Raw genomic sequence first — 13,949 nt, 5'->3', positions numbered from 1 at the left:
GGCTGCTGGTTTCAGCTTTGTATCTTTTGGAAAATGTTACTGAGGAATACTCGTTACTACCTTGGGGAAGAGTTTGATAGCGTGCTAGAAGCAGATCTTGAGTTGTCACTTTAGATACTGACACTTCATGTTCCCCCCAACATAATTATTCATGCTTCTTCTACAAACTGTCTATAGATCATGGTTGTCATACATGGGATACAAAATAGTGGATTTTACTACTTCATCTGTTACAGGTTTACAGGCATGTAATAGAGCACAGCATTTGGCTTTCTTTTGAAAAGAGACGAATAAAAAGCAGATGATCAAACAGGAGGATAAAAGGATAACTTTAGTCACTTAGCAAGAATTGTCTGGCGTGTCTGTCACTTCAGAGCTGTAGATCTTCACCAAGCCATGTCAGTTCGTGCTTGCTGCTTGCTTAACGCATGAACGCGGGGTGCTGACCTGCTGAAACGACGTGCTTTCTGCCAGCCACAGTGGTTGGTGGTAGGCTTCTTTCACCAACTGCAAGTCTTAGGATGCGGAAGAAATAATAGCTTGAGATAACCTCAGAGTGATCTTCGCTATAGACCGCATCATAATGACTGGATAAAAGTCTTATTTTGTTTATCCCTTCTACTGGAATGAGTCTGTCAAAACAGAAAGGAACTGGTACTTCATTGAATCCCCTTCTTGCAGTACCACTGAATTTCCTCCTGCGTTCTTTCAGCCTTAGCCGAGACCTGCAACTCGGGGCCCACCGAGGTCAACCTCCCCCCCTGCCCCTCCGCTGTGGTTGTGTTTGTCTTGCAGGAAGGAGGATTGTGTATATGTGAGAGAGATTCAGGAGTGGCTGGCATCCTTACAAGGTAGTCTACAGAGCAGTAAAAGATAAAAAAGAATTCTGGCAGAGGCTGTAAAATAGTTTTGCCAAAAAACTGACCCCCCCCCCCCCCCCCCCCAAACCCCCAAAACTCTCCATGTGACGTATCAGCAGAAGCCTAATGCAGTTGGAATGGGTTATTATTTTATATGCCTAAAATGAAGCAGATCACATAGCATTTTATATTCTGTCATAAACCAGAATCCTCTTATTACAAATGCCGTGGCGTGGGGTAAATCTGACTCCCTGCCTAATGCCACTTGCCATTTACCCAACTCTTCTATGCACAAAAATCCACATGGAATATTACGGAAGCAAGTTAAGGAAGCACACAAGTGTGCCCTGCAGCCAGGGACCAGGGGGAGTCCTTGGAAATCTTTGCCTAATTGTTTTGTTTATGAAACTCTGTGGAAGATTTCCAGTGGGTTTCCTAATGAACTGGTTTGTTGTTGAGACTTACGGCGATGCTGGTAATTATGCTCGGAACAGGGGGTCAAGACTCATCTTCTTTCCCACAAGCTTTCAACTACCAAGCATTAAACACGCGAACTATGCATTTTAGGGGTTTTTTTTTTCCTCCTTCTCAAAGTTTAACTCCTCATTAACTTGCAGAATACCCGCCACTCATCTTTGAGGCACATCCTTGCCATTTGTCTGCCTTTGTCACTTTGCAAGCCTTGGCTGTCTGGGAGAGCACTGCTGTACGGGGACTGAGTAGAAGGAAAATTAAACCAGAGGCCAGGCTGCTTTATTTTTTTTTTATTACATTGGATGAGTATTAACTAGTTTTCAAGTAACACGTCTATAATATGATAACAAATTGGATAGCTGTTTAACAGTATTATTCTGGGAGGACTTTGTGTTTCTCCCGAAGGCTGAAACTCTATACCTTGTCCTAGAAATTTATGGAGAGCAGCTTCGGAGCGGTGCCTCCGTTAGCAGTATGTGGTCCTGTAATACACAACAAGAATTTCTTGGCTGCCTTTTGAATGTAACTGTCTTGCTTTCCCAGTAACTTGCCTTTAGGCTTCATTGTTAGGAAAAAGCAGACAGAAGAGCTTTAAGCAAAGATTTTGGTCTGGCATTTAATGGTGGCATAATAGCTGAAGGAACTTCAACTTTGAGTTTGTTGAGTTTTCTTATATTTAAATTTCCATTACGGCAAAATGGCTTAAGACTGCCTGAGTCTTAAGCAACTGTGCGGTGGGCCCTGATTTCCTCTAAATGTGAGGGGTTTTTCCATGGGAACCAGTGGTGCCAATTTAAATATATCGTTCTTGTGACTATTTCTGCATAAAGAGTTATTTTACATTAACTTTTTATATGTTGTGAAACAGATGGGGCTCAGCCTAGTGTGAATAGCTTACACAAAAGCTGTGCTGAAGGTTGAGGTTGAATGAGGCTGTGTTTTTCCATATATCATTTGATTTTATTACTTCAAGGAGACAGTCTTTTTATTTGACTGTTATTTTATATAGACTTATTAGTGTTTTTATTTTTTAAATGAAATTGCAAATAACTGTTACACGTTCAGTAGCCATAAATTCCCCCTCTATCAGTCTTTGAGTTATAATTGATGAGACAGGGTTCCTGATGCGGTCAGATATTTTACCGCAGCCTCCAAGTTTTAGTAGCAGATAACAAAATAATAAGTAGAGGAAGAATGTTGGCTTTCTGTATTTGAGAAGAGCTTCACTGTGCATTTCCTTGCAGTGTTTTTGTATGTGCTGAGATTGCAAGTTGCCTTTGCATGTTCTTGCTCTGTACGGTTAACGGTCATTAGCTTACGAGGAATGAGGGGTGAGGCTAAGGAGAGCCTCGGAGGGTGGAACAAATTCCGTTCCTGCAGATTTAGCGAAAGTGGAAGCTCCTCTTGTCTTGTTGCTGTTCTGGGTCTCAGATCCTCTGTGTAACTGAAGGCAAAAAGCTAACCCTAGAATTGTTAAGAGTTTTATTTTGCTTTTTTCTACCCCCATTTTCAGGATTTGCAGTCAGTCCTTGGAGATCCTCATTATTAATATTCTGTGGTTTATTCTGTTGTTTGACCTGTTGCTCTGACAGCCTTGCTGTTCCCGAGCAGTTTGGCGTGGTGGTCTGGCTACCAAATGGAGAATGACAGAGGAGGGACGGGAAGATACTTGATTAGATCTCAGAGTTCCTTAAATTTCTCACCTGTCATTTTGACATGACAGACGTATCCTTCATGTTGCCATTTAGTCACGGCCTGTGCTTTGGGCAACCATAGCGCTCTTAAATTTTTCACAGGTCTACAGGTACGTAGGAGTTCTGTGAATACCTGAGTCGGGGCTCTGTGGTGCAGTTTTGGCTCACATAAAGGAAGAGCTTCTGTATTTCTTCTTAGTGGTGGTGGCAAAATGTAGATTTGTTAATTCTTTTTTTCTTTGTTTCTATAAAGTTTAACAATAGTGGAAGATTGAAGTGTTATAATTTGAGGGGGGGAAAGGGAACACAGAAGGATGTGTTCTGCAGAAGCTGGGAGAGACAAAGGTGGAGGGTGTAGGCTTAATGTGTCTTAGGAAATACACGTGTTCATGACTGCAGTTAAATATTTTGAAAGAAAAGCAACTCTGTGTACATGGAAGGGGAGGCAATACATGGAATTGGGTATCATTGACAGGGAAGCACAAGCTTGCTGTTTTTGTCCTGCCGTAATGGAATAAAGCAGGTAATTAATTGCAAAGGAAATTTTTTGCCCTTCTCCACCCACAGTCTCCCCCTCTGATCTCCCCCCTTCTCCTCCTTCTCCCACCCCTCACACATTCCCTTTTGCAGTTGTATTGGAAGCATCTGCTGTATTAAGCAGGATCTTGCTGCTGGATCTGAGGGGAGGGAATGGCAAAATACCCTGGCCATTATGGGAACGTGAGTGTGATACAACTGCAGCAGCTGAGGAAATATAACTGTATGGTCCAGAAGAAGCCCCAAAGGAAAGAGGCTTTGTAAATTATTCATGCTTGCTAGTGTGAAAGCAATAAAATGAAATTAAAATTGGAATATAAACATGCATCATGTTAGATTTGTGTAAAGAAAGGAAGTTGGCGGTACGCAGGCTTCTAGTTTTGTGGTATGCTGGAGATTGCAGCCCACAGTGTCATTTCTCTGAATAGCATCCAGATAGCTCAGTATGTGGTTTCTTGATAATCTGTGTGTACTTTACGTTTTCGTGGGACTCTTAAGCTGGTGGTGGTTGGAGACCGCACTGCAGACCTTTAGGCCCATCTGACTTGGGATTTGCTGTGCTTGATTTGAAGGAGTTGACATAGGTGTGCTGCAGCATGTTGGTTCCAGGTTAGGATCAGAAAACGGGCTCTTCCCCTTTTAAGCCATTTTTTCATGCTTTGTAAAGGCAGAGGAGGTCAATCTCCATAGCTCATTGATGATGTGTGCTGTGGGGTGCTCTCCTGTATTCCTCTTTGTAGCGGTGCACAGGTGCTTTTAAAATTTCTTAAGGGAAAGTGATTGAAAATCTGCTCAATGCAAATCCCTTGAGCCAGCATTGATGGTGGTGCTGGTGAGAGGCTTCTGCCTGGCCAGGAGTGCGGAGCATGGCTACCATCTGTGTCCTGCCGTCCTTTGGCCAAATTGCATTTCCATCCTTTCTGTCCCGTGTTACTTTTCATTAAATGAATTGGGTTTTCCTGAAAGTGCCTGTCTGTAAATGCTCCTTCCCACTCAGCACACTTGGGTCATTAGAGCTCTCCCAGTCAGAGCAGCAGAAGGTAGCCAGCGGTCTTTGCAAAATGGAAAGTAGGAGTTGGGAGGGAAGTGGCATAGCAGAGAACTGTGCAGAGAGAATCTCTTCTGTCTCTCTCAGTGGCTTCTTAACTATTGCTATAAATTTTTTTATAATGGTAGTAAAAAAATTAAAGAAGAAAGGGGAGCAGCAAGCTGAATTTCATGCATTTCTGCTAAGAGAATGATAGAATAGTTTTGAAAAGGTACGGAGGAGGGGTGGAAAAAAAGATTCCTGCAAAGTGGCTATAATTCCCTCATCCTCACCTTGAAAAGCAATTTAGTGCATACTGAGGAAAGCTTTGCACCTTAGAGCAGAACTGAAAGGGGACTCAACGTTTCACACACAGCAGCAGAGCCGTAGTTGCAGCCCCCATGAGGCCAGTGGGTGTTGGGGTGTCCTTTTCAGTCCAGCACCTTCTTTTGAGTTAAAAGTTTATAAAGAATAGACCGTTCAGTCTGGTGTCTGTCCTGCATGCAGATCGTGTTGCTAGACTCAGTCTGTTAATTCTGTGCTTCATCAGAGCAAACGGACATCCAAGCAAAAATGCCTGTAAGTACTCTTTGTGTAGGCTTGTACAATGGCAAGGGTGTAATTCCAGGAGTTAATTTTAATGAGTGTATGTTAGTTGAAATGAATAATGCACATTTTCTTTGACTTAGGCATAGGTGGTTTAGATGCAGAATGTATTGTTGTAGCCTTTTTTATTTTTCTACAGTCTTGTGAAGGATTTATGTGCGGTGTCATGTGTAATTATGAAGTTCAACTGCCTTGTTCACTAGGTTAGTCTTTTATTCCTATAAGGCTTTCTTCAGTTATGAAGTGATACTAATAATCTCTTTTTAGCCTGAGAAACTCTGCCAGAGACCAGCTAATGGAGGGAAAGTAGGTTTGAGGTCAGACTCAGACCTGGTCTACATCAGCCAAAGTTATTGCTGTCCGATGATTGTAAGACAGCAGATGAGTGGTATACTGGGTACCAGTCACCAGAAAGTTCTAGCTTTGTTGGCAGGCTTAGAGGGAGAAGAGTCTTGGAGAGCATGGCAGTTTGTGCTGTCTCTGGTTTTGCCAAGGGCAGGCAGAGGCAGCGCTTTCCCTTAACCTGAAACAGCCACGTATACATCAGTGCCGTTCCTAGCCTTGACCCCCTCTAGTAACCCACCTTGCAAATGGTGGAGCATTGGTTTGCCTCTGGAGAAAGGCAGACTCAGCTGACGAGGAAAGAAGGCGTTCCTCTGCTCTGACGTGGTGTTGGTGTCTGGGTATCTCTTGCAGTGTACCTGCCGCAAAGACATGGTGAAGATTTCCATGGATGTCTTTGTGAGGGTTCTACAACCGGAACGTTATGATTTATGGAAACAAGGAAAAGACATTGCTGTCCTGGACCATATGAAACCCACAGCTCTGACTAGCCCAGAACTAGATGCCTGGAACGAGACAAAGGCAGAGCTGAAGACTAAATTGCTTCGCCGGTAAGGAGAAAAAAGGAAAAATGCTGTGTCCGAGCACTGTGTTTGATTTTAATTGCTAAGGTTTTAAGTGCTGTAATTCTTAGTTTGGGGTAGTTCAAACTTTTTTGTTGTTGTTTCTGTTTTGTTTTGTTACAATTCCTCTTGTAATTTTTCTTAGGTAATGTGCTCCCTCATTGTCCAGTTAACTTGAAATGTTACAGAAGCACATGTTTTCTGGAAGTAGGACGCTGTGTGCCCCCTCACATCTCATCTCTTATCCTCGAAGACAAAAAATCTGTAGTAAACATTTATAGCTTCACTTATCAGAAAGCAGGAGGAGAAAAACCCCCATCAATTGCAAAAGGGATTTTATGCATGCCTTTCTATGCTTCCTTTGATCTCTGTATTAATTTTCTACAAGTTTGTGGGGTTTGTGTGTTACAGCATGCTTGAATTGAAAATCTGGCATGCTAACCTTTTACTGTTGGAATCTTGCCTTATAGGATAGGAGATGAGGAAGAGGACAACAAACACCGGTATGTGACTTCCATCATCAACTTAAATGACTCCTTTTTTTTTTTCCTGTCAAGTTTCTTAAAATAGTAACTCTGAAAGTGTTTTCCTTTTTCAGTTAGTTTTTTCATGTCTGCTTCCTTGAAATGGCACAGGAAATCTTTGGGCATCGAGGTTTCTCATGTCATCTTGGTTTTGTGTAGTTTTCTGAATTCTCCTCTTGCTTCATTGGGGAACCTCAGCTATCTTGTGCCTGTTTTGGTTTTCCATTCTTGAGTCGGCAGTTAATCTATTGAATTAGTAAGGACATGTAACGATTAACTGGTTGTGGATAAAGCTAACTGGTCACCAAAGCAGGTAGTTAATAAAAAGCTGCCGCTGTCTCAGAGGGATTTGGAACTGGGATTCTGAAACACTGGAGTGTTTTAGACAGGGGCTGCTGATGGGAGAACCTTCCCTTCCTCATCAAGCTTGCTTGAAGAATGAGACTCTACATTCTAGGAAACTGAATCATCATAGGACTTTAGTGTACTCAGATGTGAGGTGTGTGCCCTTCCATATGCTTGCTTACCCTTTTTTACGTCATTCTCATTCCTGCTCCGCCTGTTACCCAGAGTGCCCGCAGTACAGCACACGAGCTTACTTCTTTCTGCTCTCATCTAGTAGTTGTTGAAAGTCTGGTATGAGTGTTGGCAGTCTCTGGAAATTGTACCGCTTCATCCAGATGCAGTATTCTGCTTGTAATTTCAGTTCCAGTATCGCTTCATTGAAATACAGGGAAAAAAAACAACTTTAGAAAGACTTTTAAGTTTCTGGGACCATCTTTGATAGGGACTTGGAGTAAGTTTAAAACCCGTTGACCTGATAATTTGATGATTGCTGATGTATTTAGGCATTCTAGCAAAGGAAAAGGTAATACACTAGTAAGGGTGTCTCTCTTCCTCTAGCACTGGTGTTTATGGTCTTCCAGGAGATTTCAGTCACCCCCTGTTCCTTTGGACTGGCGGTCCGGTGTCTTGCCTTTTCTACGTGAAATGTTTGGTCCCTTATTTTACAAAGATTGAAATGGGAAAGTGTGTTGCCCACTAAGTCCAAGCCCCAAAAGACATAACATATACAGTATTTGGCAGAAAACCAATCTCTGTGATGTTGCTCCACTCCAGAAATTATATTCCTAAAATATTTTCAGCCATCCATTCTGCAGCAAGCTTCAGGAAAAGCAGCGTAGTCTCAGAGTCAGAAGTTGCCACTTAGGCTTTGTGGGCAGTGACAGGACTCCAGTGGGCCCCTGGAGTCTGCTACATCTGGAAATTTACTGCCTATGGCTGTTAAGGGTTACTTAAATATATGTAATGTTTGCATGGTGTGAGGTACTATATGAACACCAAGGATTATTTTCCCCTCTTCAAGCCTATTGCTTAGCAGAGGAGCCTCTCTCTTAACCTGAGCCTATTGCAAAAGATCCGGGTTACTTTTTTTCCTTATCTGCTCATTGTTTCCTAGATTATTTCAGCATTATCCTGAAGCAGTTTTGAAACTGTTGATTACTGCTTAGCAATAGTCTTTCTCCTATGTGTAAGTCTTGGAAAGACATCGTTTTACTTGAAGACTGACTTTTCTTAGTGGGATGGACTTTACTGGAAGAATGGGATTCACCTCTGCCCAAACCTCTTCACAGTTGTATCTACTTAATTTAAGTCACTTTGTGGTCTGTTCTTCAAAGAGTACAAATGGGGCTTTTTTTGCCAGCTCTCCTGGAAAATGCAGCTTTTAAACTTTGCAGAGAGGTATGTTATTTCTTCTCTAAGGTCATTCATAGTTAGTTACCTTGAAAAACTCAGCTTTGTTTACTTTATGGCTTCAGCGAGAGACTGTTTTAATCTAGTCCACAAAAAGCCTGTTTCTGGTATGCGAATTATGTCAGCTACAGAACATCTTCCCTTCTGGAAATGTACAGCCTTCAGCTTGTAGTTTTGGAAGCAGAGTTTCTTTAAATGATGTGCCTTCCGCCTCTCTCAATTTCCCCTCAACTTCAGAGTGAGAAGAGTACTGCAAAAAGATCTTTTTTTTAAATCTACTGTGAGTATAAAGCTTTGTGATTTAATTTTTGCCTGGCATTTCTACACCACAGGAGTAAAACACACACTTAACTAAAAATAGCTTGTAACACTTGCTTCTGCTCTGATGCTTTCTTCAACAACACTGGAAAGTTCCAGCTGCAATGGATAAGTCTTACAGATTTATCTTCTTCTCCCACCTTGCTTTTCCCCTGCAGAGAAGGTGATGTGTACTTAGAATGTGGGTGAAAAGTTGATCCTTCTGGGTTCAGCTGTCTGTTCCTGCTAATGAATGTCTTGCAGGTGTGAAGTTAACATCTATACTTGGAGGGCTACCATATGGTTAGAGTCTAGTAATTATAAATCACTGTGCATATGGATCAACTTTCTTTTCTATTAATCATTTCATCTCAGGTTGAATTTTTTTCTGCTGCCTTTGTTGGTTAGCTGATTAAGGGTTCTTAACTTCATTGTACTCCAAATCTAATAGCAGCTGAGTTTCTGGGCTCTGAGGATGGAAAGCTGAATTTCAGCTTTTCGGGGGTTTTGGGCAGTGTGATTGCGTTTTCCATGATGGTAGATGCGAGGCCGTACGGAAGATGCTGCTTTCAGAAAAACCCAAATAGGTGTCTGCATGCTAAAAATGGTGTAAAAGCTGCAGGTCTCTTCTGAAAAAGACAGTTTGTTAGACTTAAAGCCAACATTCAACAAGCTGTTTGATAGATCCTGTAGAAAGAATCATACTGGGTCTGGCGGGGATGGAGTTAACTTTCCTCCTAGCAGCCCACAGGGCTGTGTTTGGGATTTGTGGCTACAACAGTGCTGATAAGGCACCGATGTTTTGGCTGTTGCTGAAAGGTGCTTGCACAGCCTCAAGGCTTTATTTTTTTCCCACTCTTCCCCCTGCCCAGTGAGTAGGCTGGGGGTGGGCAAGGGATTGGGAGGGGACACAGCTGGGACAGCTGACCCGAAGTGGCCACAGGGATGTTCTATGCCATAAAGCGTCATGCTGAGCAATAGAAACTGGGACAGAGAGAGAAGGAGGGGTTGACTTCCAAGGTGGCTGTGGTTTGGAGACTGGCTGGGCATTGGTCTGCCTGTGGGAGATGGTGAGTGGATTTCCTTTGCTTATTTCTTTCCCTTTTTTATTCTTTCCTCTTTCCTTCACTTATTAAACTGTCTTTGTCTTGACCTACAAGTTTTCTGGCTCTTACTTCTTCCTGTTTTACCTCCTTGTCCCACTTGAGCAGTGGGGAGTGAGTGAGTGTCTGTGTGGGTGCTTGGCTCCCAGTACGGTTCCTAACCAAGAGCCTTGATCCTGACATCTGAATTTGCATTTGTCTTTGCATTATGGCTACTGTCATCTCTTTGTCTTAGTGGCGTTGACTCTTCAGAAAGAATGGAATTGCTATTGGCCTCTTGGTATTAGTCTGATCATATTAATGTGCACTTTTTTTAGTTAGACTTTTTCACAGGCCTTGGACCTGGTGAATTATACTACTGAGAAATCATAGACTGCCTATTGATTATGCTATAAGCATTCATTGGACTGTGCTTTTAGAAACTGGCAGTGCTGGGTAATGTTTCGGAGCTGGAAGATGATGCTTTGCAGGCTTCCAGCACTTTGCCAAAGGGAAGCACGTATAGAATGAAAAGAAATGTTGGAATGGAGGCAGAAGATGAAAGAAAGATGTGTAACGAGTTGTCATCTATATTTTGAAATACAAGCAAAATAAATTTAAAATACAATTAAGATAATTTTAACTGCAGCTCGTGAGCTTACGTTAGTAATGGTGGGAAAAAGCTCTTCAAGAAATCCATTCGTAGCAGCCATTAATGTCCAGATCTTAAATGTTGTGTTAAGCAAGGTTCATCTGTTTCCTTTCAGATATCTCTTTTGCCCTGTAGCTATTGTTAGCTACCTTGTGTTTTCTCTCCAAAGAAGATCCTTTTGTTTTGTATTCAGCTTTTTAAGTCAGTGATCGTTTTATATATTGAAGACTGTGCTTTTATGTCAGATCACAATTCTGTACTTCTAGGTCTCACCGAAAAAGAAGTCAACCCAGAAGACATAAAACAGAGGATCAGAAGTCTCTTGGCGATGTCATGGCTATTGAAACTGCCTTGGAAGATGTGAAAGTAAAAGAGGAGCTGAAAAGAGGGACAGATCTAGAGGAAGAGGAGAGAAGCAAAGTGATTGAGGGAGAAGGTGAGGGCCCTGCTCACTGATGGTAGATCACTTCGGTGAAATACTGGGGCAAGCTATCTCTCTAAAACACATTTGTAAATAACTTGTCTGCTGATGTTTATTTCCATGGAAATACCAGTGGAGTCTCTCCCAATATTAAATCTAGGGTCACTGAAATGCACCATCATTTACAGCAGCAATTGATTTTTTCCTCTCTTTAAGGATTCAGTCCAAATATCTTTTTTGGCAGGGCTTGAATATTCTGCCCAAACTATTACAGGTTTGTAAGAATATATATTAGCGGAGGAATATTTTTAAATATTTCATAGAGAAACAAATATGTTTTGTGTCCTCCTGTGAAAGGGAATGATTTGTGCACTCCCTTGTGCAATTAATCTTTCCCCTTTCCCTCCCTCCCTCCCCATTTCTTGCAGAGGCTGTGAATAAAGTCAGCCTTAGGTTGTGTGGGATCCACAGCTGCTGCGTGAGTTCAGGTTCCAGGTTTCGTTTCAAGTCTAGCTGTAGGAGGGAAGTGTTTCAGCTTTCTTTGCATGGCTGAAGTTAATAACCAGTCCATGACAACTCCCAGTCCTTTATGATTTCTTCTGCATATGGTTAGTCCAAAGGCCTGACCTCAGCCAACTTGCTGGAGGCCCTTTTTGTGATAGCTTTTTTTTTTCTTGGCTGTGTATGAAAGGATGCAATTCTTGCTGGGAGTAAGCTTCTTTTTTTCCGCCTGTGTGCATGGTTAAGTAGTTGATGTGTCTGTGATGCACTCTCCCTTAGAGGCACTCTCGAGCATTTCATAAACACTAGTGAATTCATTTTCATATATTCTATATACCCGTTATTTGTTTAGCATTTGGCAGAAACTGACGCTGCAAACTGTTTGGAGAGCCTTGATAATGATCTTAAAGGAAATCTGTGGAAGCTCTGGGAAGAGAATAGAGGTCTTTGTTCAGTTCCAGAGTCTCCTAGCTAGACAGTGTGTTTTCACTTCTCATGGGAAATAAGGAGTTTGAAAATGATCGTTGTACAGAGCAGGAGTAGCACAGTGCAGATAGTTGATTTCTATTGCCCTAAGCTTGAGAGTGTCATCAGGGCGTTAAATTGTACGCTCTTAGGTCTTGTACAAGTTTAACAGTTGATGCTTGTAATAAATGGCCTGAAAATGCTGATATCCCTTTGGAGACAAGAGATAAGTGACAAGGACAGATCCGAGATCATTAGAATGGCAGAGGAACAATAAAGTCTCTGTTCTAGCTGAACAGGTTCCAAATCATACACTTAGACTACATGTTACGAGCTCTTTAACTGTTAGCACAGGAAGGAAAAACTTATTTTCAGCACCATTGCAGAAAACGTCACTAGAATTAGACTATTTGCTTTGCAGTTTCTGAGCGGTCTAGTGCTTAGTGTGGCTGTTAGCAAGTACACGAGTTTCGTAATGCAATATGACACTTAAATACCAATAAGTTCGCTAGTTTTCTACATCCTAATGCCTGCATTACCTCTCACAAGTGCCTTACAGTTTCATCTTGGGGAAAAAAAAAAGCATCTGTTTGGATGGCCCTGTTCATTGCAATTGAGCTTCCCTCCCCCTTGCCTTCACGTTTTATATTCCTCTGTTTTTAATTTGGCTTGATTTTCTACTTACACCAGAACAGATGACCTCGAGAAGGAGGACGAATGAGATTTCAGAGTGATCATTGGTAGTTTCAAAGTAGGTCTTATGCTTCGTTTTAGTTATTTGGACTAGCTGAGTATTAATAACTTGAGGTTTTCAGGATTTTTGACACAGATACCTTAAGGTGTTTTCTTTTGTTTCTTATGACTCAGCTTTATATTAATAATTTATTATGTTGCTATTAATGTATTTAGAATTCTTAGCAGGTTGTCTTGGGACTTGAAATTAAAAACGAGAGTCTTTAAGCCTTGCTCCTCTCTGGATGTGCTAAACAGCACACATACATCCTGTGAGTCTGCAGGTATGATTTGCGACACTGTGCTTGTTGAGTCCTGCAGACATGGGCTACAAACCATATATCTTACAGGATTCTCTTTTTTTTTTTTTTTTTTTTTAATGTGAAAAAAAGCAGCGAGGTGCTGAACTGCAAAATAGTTGTGTGTTATTTTCCACTGTGTTTCATTAAAAGGCATTCCCTCGTATCCTCTTGAGTGCTGGTGATTGTAAACTAAGTACATAATTACATGAAGTAATACTGTGATCAAGATGCCGGTAAACCAGAACCGAAAACTTCTTTGCTGTTATCTGTATATAATAGCAAATCAGTTCATAACTGGTTTTTAGATAGCCATTTGCTACGTGAGGGTTTTACTTCGGGCAAAATCTCAAGAATTGGCCAAATGTCAAGTAGTGGCTGGTCTCTCCCCACTTGTAAGCAACTTGTGTTGCTTAAGTTGGCGATGTAAAGTCATTAGGAAATGAGAATTTTAATGGGGTGGAAGGGCTATCATGAAACAATGTCATAGCATGAGAGCTTGTCCTGGAGACTTTCTGGACTTTCCTAGCATCATGTATTAAAAATAGAGCCTTTTCAGAAATCTGCTGACAGTCACTGTGGCCATCTATGTATTTGTAGCTTGTGCTGTATGAAGTTCTGAGCAGACACAAGCCCCTAGAAGCAAGTAGAAGGTGTTTTCCTACTTTTGATTTCTGCTTTTGTATCATCATCATGTTTGCATGTTCTGTTAGCATGGGTATGTACGGACTATAAACACTGGGCGTGTAGGATTGCTCTAGGTAGTATTCTCTTCCTAGAAGGAGGGACTCTATTCTAAGTGAAAACGTGAACTCAGTGTTCAGGAGTAACTTCGGGGTGGTGGAATAGTTTTTGTGATTATCCGCAGCAGTCTCCCACGTGGATTGAAGGAAAAACCTTGTATGCAACACAGATGTTTCTGCAGGTGCAGTGCTGTATTAGAGGGACGTACTGGCAGAATTCTCCTGCTTTCTTCTGTGTTAAGTTTCATCTTATCTCTGTGCTTGTGCTTCTGCTAGTTAAATAAGTCTAATTTACAGTTTCTTTTTGAGCTGTTGACAGTAGAAATTATTCAAAGTTGTGGCTGAATTACTGATGCTGAAGTCCATTTCTAATTG

General features: G+C 41.6%; 1 protein-coding gene across 3 annotated transcripts in view; it reads left to right on the top strand.

Annotated features, from left to right (window-relative positions):
• Nucleotides 1-13,949, top strand: part of KDM4B (lysine demethylase 4B) — a 92,603-nt gene that overhangs the window by 52,323 nt on the left and 26,331 nt on the right. For 2 of the 3 annotated variants that reach the window (XM_055804110.1, XM_055804109.1), the window contains exons 9-11: nucleotides 5,895-6,091; nucleotides 6,574-6,606; nucleotides 10,680-10,849. In XM_055804110.1, coding sequence (XP_055660085.1) covers nucleotides 5,895-6,091; nucleotides 6,574-6,606; nucleotides 10,680-10,849 — 400 coding nt within the window. The remainder of the gene's footprint in view (nucleotides 1-5,894; nucleotides 6,092-6,573; nucleotides 6,607-10,679; nucleotides 10,850-13,949) is intronic. The other variant, XM_055804111.1, reaches the window with a different exon arrangement.

Source organism: Falco peregrinus, chromosome 5 (assembly GCF_023634155.1).
Source record: "Falco peregrinus isolate bFalPer1 chromosome 5, bFalPer1.pri, whole genome shotgun sequence".
Taxonomy (NCBI): Eukaryota; Metazoa; Chordata; class Aves; order Falconiformes; family Falconidae; genus Falco; species Falco peregrinus.
The sequence above is the reverse complement of the archived record's forward strand: the minus strand, read 5'-3'. Positions and strand labels throughout refer to the sequence as shown.